At 34.2% G+C, this 13418-nt stretch overlaps 1 protein-coding gene across 2 annotated transcripts in view; it reads right to left on the bottom strand.

Moving 5' to 3' along the window:
- Nucleotides 1-7871, bottom strand: part of LOC132280084 (probable 1-acylglycerol-3-phosphate O-acyltransferase) — a 38461-nt gene extending 30590 nt beyond the window's left edge. Inside the window, exons 1-2 of one of the 2 annotated variants that reach the window (XM_059782201.1) lie at nucleotides 7499-7871; nucleotides 192-428 (exon numbers count right to left, since the gene is read on the bottom strand). In XM_059782201.1, coding sequence (XP_059638184.1) covers nucleotides 192-428; nucleotides 7499-7761 — 500 coding nt within the window. In that variant the 5' untranslated portion in view covers nucleotides 7762-7871. The remainder of the gene's footprint in view (nucleotides 1-191; nucleotides 429-7498) is intronic. The other variant, XM_059782200.1, reaches the window with a different exon arrangement.
- Between the last annotated feature and the right edge of the window lie 5547 nt (nucleotides 7872-13418).

Below are 13418 nucleotides of genomic sequence, written 5' to 3'. Positions count from 1 at the left end.
TCCCCAGAATTTAACACAACCAAAGTATCATCAATGTTGTTAGGCTAAGGCAACCAAAGGATGTATATCAAGATGTTGTTATAAACATGAGGAAGCTATTAGCCAATAATATAGTTTATGGATATAACTATATATATATATGGAACACAATTATTGAAATGTGATTAAAAATCCAAGCAAAATGAACTCACCCTAGCTGATCAATAGCAATGATCCTGAAATGGTTGGCAAGTGCATCAAAATTTCGAAAGAAGAACCCTTGAGAAGCACCATAACCGTGAACCATTACAAGAGTGGGTGAACCATCTTTGCTGTCAAAGGTAACCGTATTGATAAACCTTGGCTCGTCACTCACAGAACGAAACCACCTAACTTTTGAACCCGGTGGACCAGACCCTATGTTAACCTGTTCTTGAGTATATGGAGTCCTGGAAGTTAAGCACACCACCGATCCAGCAAGAAAAACAAACATGAAAAAACGAGTAAGTCAGAAAACCTCACAGGGAATAGATATAGGAGGTTTGAAACCATAATTCATCAACATTGGTTACTTGGTGGTGTCCATGTCCTCAGCAGAAGAAGTAATTTTAATTATATTATGTTGAATTTTGAATTTGAAAAACGGTCATAACTTATTCACCCAAAGATAGAAAGAGAGAGAAACTAAGTAACCAAAATTTTATACATAAAAATAAAGTAACCTAATGGAATTTGAAAATTCTGGTATTTACATTTCGGTGTGGTTGCTTGCAGGCACGGAGCCAGCGTGTGCGGGGGTGGGGAGCTGGCCCCTGAAATTTTTGCAGCTGGCTCCTTTTAAACTTTTTTATTACTTTTTAGATGTGATTTTGTTAATATTTTTAATCCAAGCCCCCCACCCCCCTTCTCTCTCTGTCCTTTTTTTTATTTATTCTTCTTCTTCACATGTCTTTGATTCTCTTCCAAAAACAGAAAAATAAAATTGCATACCGCTTCTTCAATTAAAACCTAATTTTTTTCCCCTTCAAAGTTATCTCATTTTTCTTTTAATGGTTTCAGTACCTGCGGGATAATTAACAGTACCTTTTTTAGAGAATGTTAATAAATTCAAAAATCCATTTCGCTGCGCTTTAGCACCTGGTTCAACAACTCCATGTCTTTCCCTTGTCTACAGATATAAATTGGACGCAATGCTCCCCTCAAATGCTTTATGGGTCTCTTTTTTAGTCTTCCTTGAGGCAGATCAGGCTTATTAGTAGCTTCAGTAGCTTCGGAAGGAGAAGCCCCTTCAACAGAGATGGACATACTAGCTCTTCTTGTGAGTGTGGATGTGATCCAGGCTTTAATCTCACCTATCCCCCTAAAGCAAGCAAGATTCGAATTGATCCAGAAGTTGGTCAACTTTAGCACATGCATTTTCTTTTCTCCGAACAACAATCATCCCATTCTCTTTCAAAGAAATCAAAAGAGGCCGACCTTATTGCACTCTCCTTCTGTTCTTTCTTCTTCTTCTTCTTCTTCTTCTTTTATTTTTTTTCTTTTTGTCTTCATAAAATTTCTTCTTGAACTCATGTATGATGTATGTGAGGTAAACTTTTTTTCTCTATTCTTATTTCTTTTTCAAATTTATTACTGCAATTTTTATTTTTTTTTGATAAGTAATAATTGATTAAAAGGCATTCAAAAGGGGAACGCGTCCCTCAAAATTTATTATTGTAATTTTATAAACCTAATACCTGTATTTTATGTTTCTGAAATTTTCTTTACTGCAATTTCTTTGTGACCTGTGACATGGTATTTAAATCTTGATTATTACACTGTTAGTACACGTCTATTTTTTGGCTTCGTTGTCTTGCTACATTGTTAGTTGTTACATTAGTTAAGGAAAAAAAATTATTTTATCATGTTAAATGTGCACCCCCACCCCCCAATATTATATATACATATATAAATACATATTATGGCTCCGTCTCTGTTTGCTTTTGCAGATTAGGATTATTTCGAATTCTAATTTATTGGAATTCAAAATAATTAGAATTCCAAGTAATTAGAATTTTATTATTCAGATCAAGTATGGATTCATTTGAAATTAAGTTCCAAAATCAGTTTTATCTTTGCATAAACCGCTCATTTGCAATTGAAATTCAAAATATTATAAGGAAAAAAAAAAGTAATTATCCAAAGTAAAAAAGAAAATTTCCAAAATATGAACTAACTATTACTATACAAAAATCTCAACAACATAACCCTTTCGCATATGTAGATCTGTAAGTATGTAAATATATGTACGCAGTATGAATCTATATATATATAGTAAAATTACATGTTTATATATGTATTCATGAACATATACCTACAATTGTGTCTTTGTATAAAATATGTGTTATGACAAACGCAACGAACCCAAGTTGAATCAAGAATCACGACAGAAAAGTAAACACGCCACACAAAGAACACAAAGATTTATACATAATTCGGCAACAGGCTACGTCCACGGTTGAGCTGGCGAAAGTTTTCACTATGTGTAAAATCGGAGATTACAAGTTTTCAGCCCCTCACTCTGTTTCTGTACGAATTTCAGAGTCTCTCACATCCTCCACTCCAAACCCTAAGCGCCCTTATATATCGGGTTACAAGAGAATAATTAGGGTCCACGACCCATGAGCAAAATAGGGGTCGCCGGGTCATAAGCGGGTCAGGCCACAATATCACAATATGTATATCTATACTTCATTTATAAGCGCATACAGGTATATATATACATGTTGTAACGTATATATACTTGCACGTATGTATATATATAAAGCATAAAGACACACATTTATGTATATATAAATGCGCATATACATATGCATACATAGATATGTGTCCGCTAAGAGCATGGACACAAGCGCGGGATATGAATAAGACACGTCACAAATAATTTCTTACTAAATAAAGAAGTAAAAATAAAAAATAAGACAGGTCACAAAAACGAAGACGCGACAAATTTTGAAAAAGTAGGGCATGGATACGACAAAGACACAAGAATAAAATATTTTTTTTTCATAAAAATATTGTATTATTTATGATAAATATATGATTGTAACATGAAACTTCAAGTATTAATCATATTACCATAATCGCTTGTTAGATGGGAAAAGACATAAAAAGTCAAGATATATATATATATATATATATATATATATATATATATATATATATATATGTAAAGCATAAAACAAAAATGAAGAGATAAATAAAATAAGTAAAACACACAGATATTACGTGGTTCAGCCACTAGGGCCTACATCCACGGCACAAAGAGCCCAAAGGGCTACATCACTTTTATAATACTCTCAATTCATATACAATACAATGGCGGAGGCTCATCTATATAAGAGAAGAAATTATAAGAATGGAAAGAGATAGAAAATAGGAAACAAGGAGGATTTTTCTCCACTGATTCCTCTATAACATCAAATCTTCAATAATAGGAAACAACATCAATTACTAAAAGATTTTCCTCAATTGATTTCTCTATTAAATCTTCAATACTTGTAGAGTAGTAGAATCCGAGGTGCACTGAGAGAGGTGAAAGCCTAGGCACACTTGAGAAAGAGAGAGAAAAAGAAGATCACAGTGTGCTAGTACACCATTGACTCCCTTGGGGTTGTGAAGACATCATGTGAGTAAGAGAATCTTAGAGCTACCCCCATTGGCCTTGGAGCATCTCCTTTTATAGGCCAAGTGAGAGGCTGGTTGACGTCATCTTAATTATTATAATAATTAAAAGAGATAAACTTCACAAATAATTATAAAGCAATATTAATTAACATGGGGATAATTTGTCCAGGAGTCAAAATGGTATTTCTCTCTTTACAAGTCGAGTATCGACTTGATGTACCCTGGACTCCAACCACCAAACCAAGTACCTCCTTAAATCCCAGGTATTCTCGAGTCCTACTCCCAACTTAGGTCTTTAAGTCTTCACTTCTGTTTGATGACGTGGTATGGGCCACATAACTTGCCCGTTTATTGTTTCACTTTGGCTATGTGGGTCATTATTGATGATGTGGCATTGGCATGTGGACTGAAATATATCCGATACTTTGTACCATGTTACATGGACGCTTCAAAAGTACTGACGTACCAGTGTCAGACGCAAATTACTCTAACATGGGTATGGGATATGTATCCGACACTTTTGGTTGGAAATGTACTTGAAAAACATATTTAATCATTTAATTTTATTACATTATTACTTTAAAATGAGTTAAATGCCTATATTGAACACTATGTTACATAAAAACATTACTTTACTCTAAAAAATAAAATGAGTATTTAGCCGTGTCCATGTATCCTTCTATTTGGAGATTTGACACATCCGACGCATGGATACATACCGGTACCTGACACGCATACCCAAGTCCATGTGACATAGTGTATGCGCATAAATATACAATTTTGTGTATATAGATCTTTATATATAACCAGGTATTAGGAAACTAAATTTAATGTGACTTGGCTGACTTGGCTAAGTTATAATAGGTACAATCGTGACCATGACTGAGTCGACCTAATATCCCAATGAGACTAAAGCTCATCACTACTCGGTCAAAACGCAAGAAATAGACCTGCTCGGCTGCTCTTTTCCAATTTTTCTTATTTTTCACTCTTCCAAATGAGTTTCTCAACCTCAAAATAGTCTCTAACACATCAAACAACTTAAATCTATAATCCCAAAAGAAAAAAAATAAATAAGTAAATAAAACACACACACACAAACTTGACTAGATCTTTTTCCCTGATATATGTAAGTATTCATTAAAAAGCACCCAAACGGAGGACACGGGCCAAAACAACTACACGAACAAAAACCTATACCCTCAAGCTATCCACAGTAGACAAGAGAATCTCCATAGGTTTTCAAATGGACCCCTGATTTTGAGAGGAAAAAAAAAAAAAACAGCCAAGGATTACAACCTTTTCTTTTTTTTGCTTTCTATTCAGTTTTTCAACTAAGTTTATCTTAAAATCGTTGTTCTATGTTCGATCTACCATATTTACAAGCTCTATCAATTTTTGTAATGTTTCCTTATTTTTTCAGAAAAGGTAAACTATTTATATTCATAAAACATGTAAACCATTATTTTTTTTGTTATATATATAAATATGGAATAGCTATTTGATAAGTAAAATTTTATTAATAAGTGCTCAAAGGGGAGCGCACTAGAGGAACAACTGCAGAAAAGGAAAAAAAACACTGTACCCTAATATTATCCAAAAAATCAACAAAATCCTCTATAAATGTACATGAACGTTCTCGCACCCAAGAGAATATATTACTCAAAATGACGTGCTTCAACACCCAAATTGGCCCTTCCACACCCTCAAAAACTATCTTATTAATCTCCATCCATAGGCCCAACCAAATACAAAAGGGACTAACTCTACAGGATTATCGAGCTTGTCTACCCACTGTCATTCCCTCGAAGCCTCAAGAGCCTCCCTAGTCTTGGCCGAAGACACTCACTGCACCCAAATATGGAGAAGACCATAGCCTACACGTCTCTTGCTACTGGACAGTGCAATAATAGATGATTCACCGTCACCTCATCGTTCTTGCGTAAGCAACACCATTGACCACCATATGATGCCGCTCCCTCGAGTTATCAATGGTCAAATCCTATTCAGATCTGCTACCTACCCAAAGAAAGCCACCTTGAGAGGGGCTTTGATCCTCCACACCGCCTTCCATGGAAGTATATCCTCTGAAATTCCCTAGAACATCTGATAAAAGGATGTGACTGTGAATCCATTCTGCCAGACCACTTTCCAACTACACCCATCCCGGGTATCAATATTCACCGACAGCTGATAGATTAACTCAAAGAGAGCTACCACCTCCTCCATCTCCAAATCTTGAATCAGTCTAGCAAACTAAACATCCCATATTGTCAGCCCATTAACAAGACGATAAAAGTCAGCCACGATGCTCTATTTGTTGATTGCCAGTCCGAACAAATGAGGAAAAAGGTAGGCTAAAGGTCTACCATCACACCATGCATCCAACCAAAATCTGATCCACCTCCCACTGTGCATTTTTTTTTTTTTTTTTGATAAGTAATTAAAAATAAAAGGATATTCTGCTGCTGATGCCAAGGTTTGAACTCCAGACCCCTGCATATTTCTTTACACAAACAACCAACTTTCCCTGGAGCGCTGCTCGTAAATGCATCTTTTATATGTTATGATAAGTCATTCCACCCCTTCCTAATGCTTTTCCAAACACCCACTCTAGCCAGTCCATGCACCTCCCTAGAGCACCATCCACCCATTTCCTCCTCAATCTTAGTCTCTATAATCCTCCAAAATAATTTGTCTCTCTCCACGCCGCATACCACAGCCACTTCCCCAACAACGCCTAATTAAACCACCTAAGATCCCGAATACCCAAACACCCCCATTCTCTTTGGGTTGCATAACTTATCACAACTCACTAAATGATATTTAAATCCCCATACTCAAAGTGTATATGTCAACAGATTATGCTTGCCTTTGGGGTTGCTTAGATATTGCTGGTTGTTTGTTTGGTCCAGCTCTCTGTGGTTTCCTAGTTGTTGGCTACTTCTCTTTGTTGGGCTGTTCCATTATTTGGACTGTTGTCAGGCTGCTTGGCTTGTATATGTTTGCTGCTGCTTTAGACTGATTCTCCCTCTTGTTTACTTTCTCAATATAAATCTTACTTACCAAAATGAAAATGTGTTTATGTTTATATACATTTATAATTATTATTCTATTTTTTTTTTTTTTTTTTTTTTTGAAAGGTATTATTATTCTATATTTGTTTACATATATGTGTGTATATTATTTTTATTATTGGAGAGACTTTTAAATTCCAAGTAAGTTTCAAATTTGAAAATCTCATTCAATTAGTGGAATTATAATTGTGGAATTGGTGGATCTGAAATTCAAAATGAATCCCAATCCCATACCTATCTTGGGAAACAAAATAATAAATTTGTAAGTAGAATTCCCAATTTCAATTCTAAGCCTCAACTCCATGCAACCAAACGTACTCCTAGGCTTACCACAGACAATTCAGGAACTTTAAGTGATGTACTGTAATTTACGTCTACATTTCAAAGATTTTGCAGCAGTTTTGGGGGTAAAAGCTGTACAATAGAAATTTAAACAAACTTTAAAAATTCAATTTATCAGCTTGCGTAGTTGCTATAACAATATAACATAAACTATGTTTCTCTACTTAACAATTAAGGAATCGCATCAATGCACACAATACATACTCCGATGAACAAGGTGGTTAGGGATTCACATAAGGCAAATGAACTTTAAATAAATGAACGAGAAGTTCAGTAACTTCAAAATTGGATAGAATTTTAGAGCTGCAGTAACTCTCTTCTTCAAAAACCGAAATGAACCATTAACAAATTACACGAAATTTTGAATGAAGACAGTGTCAAGAATAAAAATAAATAAAAAATAAAGATTAGGGTTTCTAGAGAGAGAGTAATACTTGACAAGAGATAGAAGACGCTTCTCGGCGGCGATGATGTGGTCGGTGGAGGTGGGAATCCAACGAAGGACGGAGGGCCACAACGATCTGGTTGTTGATTTTGCTCCTGTTGTAGTTGACGCAGCTGATGCGCTGATTTCCTCCGCCATTCTCGCCAGTGAATTCGACCACCTCGGTCCAAAGCTCGTACGGTTCTTGATTGTTATACAATCAACCGTCTCTGCATATTTGTTACTTATATATGTATCTGTATGTATGTACATACGTATAACATTTTGCTTTACAAAGGTTTGACTCAATTAAAAGTGATGAAGATTGCGTGCATACTTTTTTCCTTTTATTTCATGCAAAACTTTTCTTTTCTTTTCTTTTCTTAAATATTTGCAATCCCTGACAAAGCAGATACTAGAGTAGGTGATCTTTTACGTGGTCGAATTAAAAATGCACAGAGTCCCGGGTTTTAAAATCAAAAAATAAATAAATAAATAAATAAAATATTTTTTTGAAAACAAATTCAATCACCCTCTCAATTTCGAGAAAATATTAAACACCAGTAGCTGAATCGTGTATCCCTTTGATGTGGTGGGGCACCGCATCCATAATCTAAAGGTTGTCGATGCCCGGGTGTTGAGAATTATATGTCCTGACATAATAAATTTTCATTTGAAATATAGCGTTTCTGAAATATTTATACTTTATACAATTGGTGAATTCAATGTATTATGTTTTGATTCATTATAGAATTGATAGTGTCCACTTGATTATAAGAGATATTTATATATGTATGTGATGACGATCAATACATGAATATAAATAGTAATTATAAATGGTTCATAGTCGGTAATTATGGATAGACTCATAATTAATTAAGACTTGAACTGGATCCGCGTTAAGTTGAGATATATTGCAAGAGCCGTCGTATGCAATTGCTCCCTATCACCGTCATGGCATTTGACTCTTAAGCATGAGAAAAGTATAGACTCTTTTATTAATTAACAATTACTTTGATTTGTTCGGCGGATTCTTCGGCATCCTTAGACCAACACTTTGGGTAGCTATGTAATTAATAGTTAGAGGGTTATGTTTTCAATATTTGCATCATTGATACTTGTATTTATTTTGTATTGATTATGGTTGATCACAAAGTAAATTCGAAGGCCTTCGTATGTTTTTAGACAAAATGATTTATTATATATTTATTTATTTAAATTATTATTTTTATCAAACAAATGTTTTATTGTGATCGAGTCAGTAATAATCAATGGTACCAAAATAAATATATTAATTAAGTAGTCGAATTGATGGCTTTATTTATCCGATAACTAATTATGCATAGAGGGGTCAAAGTGCAATATTGACTTAGAGGTTATTTATTATTTAATTGGAGTTTAATTAATTTCTTTTAGTGGAGTAGAAATTAATTTATGAATTAATTGAATTGGGTCCATGGACTGGGCCAATTATTAATTCATTATAACCAATAAAATAATAAGCCCAAAGGATTCTCACTCATAGCCCAACTTGATATTGGAATCCTATTAGATTTGAGACATATGAATTAGAGATTGAGAATGATTTGTTATTTCATTTTCTTTATCTTTATGTTGCCTATAAATATACATGGTCTATGTATATTTTAGGGGTGATTTTTATGAGAAGGAAAAAGGAATATATTTTATCTATCTAGAAAATTAGGGTTTACGTTATCATTTAATGGAGTCTCCCACAAACTTAGTTTTCCAAGGTCATTCATGGAGGCTTATGAGTGATTCCTAAAGGCAAAACAATTACCAAGAAGATGAAGATCCAAGGAGAAGGCATCTTGCTAAGGGATCTACAATAAGTGAGAACATTCACTTTAGAGGAAAGATTTAAAGATTTACTCAGACATTTGATGCAAGTATTCAATCTGTTAATTGAATGATACATCATGTTTTATTTTTGCATAAAACTTGTCTCTATATGATGAATCAAGATCAATGAATTAAAATCCCTTGAAAAGTTTTTAAAACTAGCACGTTTCCCAACACCGGGTATCATACCCCGGGTATTATTTTTTATTTTGTAATTATAGGTGATGTGATTGGACCACATCAACAATCAGTAAAGATCACCTTACTTTGAGTACGCAAATATTGTCCTTACCCAAAGGTCAAGGATATGGCAAGTTGGATTTGGATGTCGCATAAACCAGTATTTTAAACTCGTGACAAAATTAATACGAGCTAAATATTGGACTATACGATTTAAAATAATGTGAAAGAAGAATTTTATTTTGAATAATGTACAGCACAAAATAAATAAAAAAATTAATTTCAGAAATAGTTACAAGCTAAATACTGAACTATAAGATTTAAAATTAAGTGAAAGTATTTTTTTTTTTTTTAGTACAAAGTACACTATACTATACTATATATATATGGGGAAAACTAACATCCCCACCTGGGGTTGATAATCCCTTGGGCTGGGGGAGGGGGGGGGGGGCGATCACTCCTCCATTATGTCTCGACTTTTTCTTTTTATCTCTTACGTTTATCCCCGCGGCGGGGGGGGGGGGGGGGGGGGGAACCAATCACTCCTCCATTATGTCTCGACTCCTCCATTATGTCTCGACTTTTTCTCTTTATCTCTTACGTTTATCCCCCACCCCCAACCGAATTCAGAGTGTGAGAATGGACTGAATAGATGGGCATGATAGACTTAGTGAGAAAAGTAAGAACAAAAATAGGAGAAAGAACCAAACACAGAGAGATGACTCAAAGAAAGAAATAATCAATAATATCTAAAAACAGATTTCTCAAGTTACAAAAGAGCCTTTAAATAAGCAAATTATTAGGAAAATCCCTAAAACATAAAAATACCAAAATAACCATAAAATTCAAACATTGTTACAAATAACAATAAGCATAAAAAACCTATTACTAAAATTTTGAATTTTATTTATCTCTTCTTATTCTTCTCCAAAAGTAATGTTGAAGCATGTGTAACTCAAGTATTCGAATCATATCATATTCTCTATCAATTCTCCTTAGTTGAGAAGAACTCTTCTTCGGTGAGTAAAGCGTCTCTAGATAGCTCAGATCAAAATCATAAGACTCATCTGAAGCTGATTGTCAATCACTCTGATGCTTAATAACATATTTAATCCAATTCAAATGTAATAGCTAACATAATGGGAGGACAAGTGCAACTACTAAAAAAAATATAATTACACCTGTAGAAGCACAAGCTAACGACACAAGAGGCTCAAAGGCACCTCGGTTAGGCAATAAATACTCTACATGAAAAATTAGACTAATACTACGATGTGCTAACAAGTCAAATAAATATGCATTAGGTCCTAATTAGGAATGGTTTGGAGATTTTGAGTGATTTGGGCTTGTAAGTCTCTAAGGAGTTATAAAGTTGTGGTGATATACAAATAATAACATACTCTCCTCTAATGCACTTCCAATTCCTAATATGTGGATATGCAATAATTTCATAATTTTTATTACTCAAAATAATTTATCGTATTATATCGGCATGAAACTTATAGACATACTCGACAAAGGAATCAGATATTTTAAATGAATAAGCATATGAATACATAGGTTTAAGGTCAATGGGCTAATGATAAAGACAATCATATATCACTGTAGGACAACCATCAGTTGACCAATTCACCAAACAATGCTAGACATACTCCATAAGAGGCAACAATGAATTCCCAATATCTACATGTGCTCCCATAAGACATTGAATCAACTTTCCAAAATTTCGCTTAATAGTCTCAATTTGCCCATCAATCAAGAATCTAATGCAGACGAAATTTGAAAATTAACCCCTAAAAGCTTCCAAAGAACTTCCTAAAAGTAGTTTGCATTTAACGTCCATAACTGAAACAATAGAATTGTGTGTGTAATGAATTTAACGTACTCTCTCTACATAATTGATTATAATGGGATGATGTAGGGCATTAGATTCAAGTGGTTGAGAATTACACACATTTTCAAATGGAATATGGACAATTTCTTTTGCCATTTTTTTTACTAACATGATTTCGTCAACACAAAACTAAGGAAAAGTCCCAAGTGCCTTAGAGTCCATTTCTAATTACTTTGCAGGATTTAACTTAATATTTAAGCCATTATACCTAAGGCCATATATGTTCTATCTACAATAGTGAGTAACACAAAAATCATAGATTCATGGGTTACCAAGTAGCATATGAGCTACATTCATTAATAAAACATCACACCAAATCATACCAGAGTAGTTACCCATTTGAATTGGAACTAAGCACCTCTCAGAGACCAACAAGGAAGTTTTTCCTACCCAAGCTACTCTATATTGCTATGGATGAAGCTCAGGTTTAAGTTTCATTCTATTAACACCTGATTCTGACACTACATTAATTGAACTTCCTTTGTCAATGACGATTTTACAAACTTTATCTCCGTATTAGAGATATCTATGGAACAGGTTGGTTCTTCTCTAGTCATCTTTTTCCAAAAGAACTAATGAAACGCTTGTCAAGACATTATTGGCGAATTCGTAGGTTCAATTCCTATAAGATGTGTGATACCCCTTGGATCCGAGACACGGGTTGATCAGATCCGAGCCCAAACCCGAGGGATATTAAATAATTAAAGTATTTTAAATCGAACACGGAATACAAAATGAAATAAAAAATAAAAGTAAATAGCTGGAAGAAACTAAATTAATAAACCTTGAAATAAAATTATTCAAATAAGCAAATAATTAATTAATCAAAACAAACAAATAATCAATTAATTTAATAAAAATACAATAAATAATTAAATTAAATTCCAGGACTGTCCTTTTAAAATTAGGGATATTACATTCTTCCCCCCTAACAAAAAGGAATTCCGTCCTCGAAATTCGCTCTTACCTTCTTCCCATAATTCAGGAAACTGCGAGCGAAAGTGTGATACCCCTGGATTTCCGAATGCGGGTTGGCCAGGCCCACGCCCGAATACCCGAGAATATCAAAACAAATTGATAATAAACGAACACAGAGTACAAAAGAATAAAGAAGAATAAATAAAATACTGACAAGAAACTAAAATGATAATCTAATAATAAACCTCATAATATATTTCCATTAACTAATAAACTCTTCTGATACAACTGATCCTCCAAAATACAACTCGGGAATCCATACTGTGTGGACCCCTAGAAAATCCAAACTAAACAAATGACAATAATCTAAAACAGGAAACTGAATCATAAAGGAACTCCTATGTAGCATCGGAAGAATGAAGTAAACTGATCTCCGCTCAGCACGAACACCTGAAAAATAATGGTGGGTCAGGCCCACAAACAAGTTCTACTCTACTACAGTCCAATCAGAGATCCGATACACATATATATCCTAGTCAATCCAACAGTAACTAGTAGTCCGTATATATATATACACACACTAAAGGAACCTCACTAGACTATAGGGTTGTCTCAACCTGAATAGTAGGCAACATGCAAAACGCACATATAGTGGGCATGAGTACCTAGACCTACCAGGGTACACAACTACACTATATCTAGCTACACATCCCTGGCGATATACGCGCCCTAACCATTGATCCTGAGACTCGAGCTCATATCATGGCACCATACTTATATATATATAATCTAGTAACCATCCTATCCAGTATAAATTAATCCTCCATAAGTCATTCAACTTGTTCAGCTGACCTGACTTAAATATAAGTAGGACTTAACATTTTAGTTAATCCATTCCCTTATATAATAAATTAATCCTCCATAAGTCATTCAACTTGTTCAGCTGACCTGACTTAAATATAAGTAGGACTTAATATTTTAGTTAATCCATTCCCTTATATAAAATAGGTAGGACTTAACTGATAAGTTAATCCATCCCTAGAATGCCACCGTCCCATACCGGTGCATTAAACCA

The sequence above is a fragment of the Cornus florida genome, unplaced genomic scaffold, assembly GCF_030987335.1.
Source record: "Cornus florida cultivar Cherokee Brave unplaced genomic scaffold, ASM3098733v1 CherokeeBrave_3.0.0_Hap2_Chr10, whole genome shotgun sequence".
Classification (NCBI taxonomy): domain Eukaryota; kingdom Viridiplantae; phylum Streptophyta; class Magnoliopsida; order Cornales; family Cornaceae; genus Cornus; species Cornus florida.
This window is presented reverse-complemented; position numbering and strand designations above follow the sequence as displayed.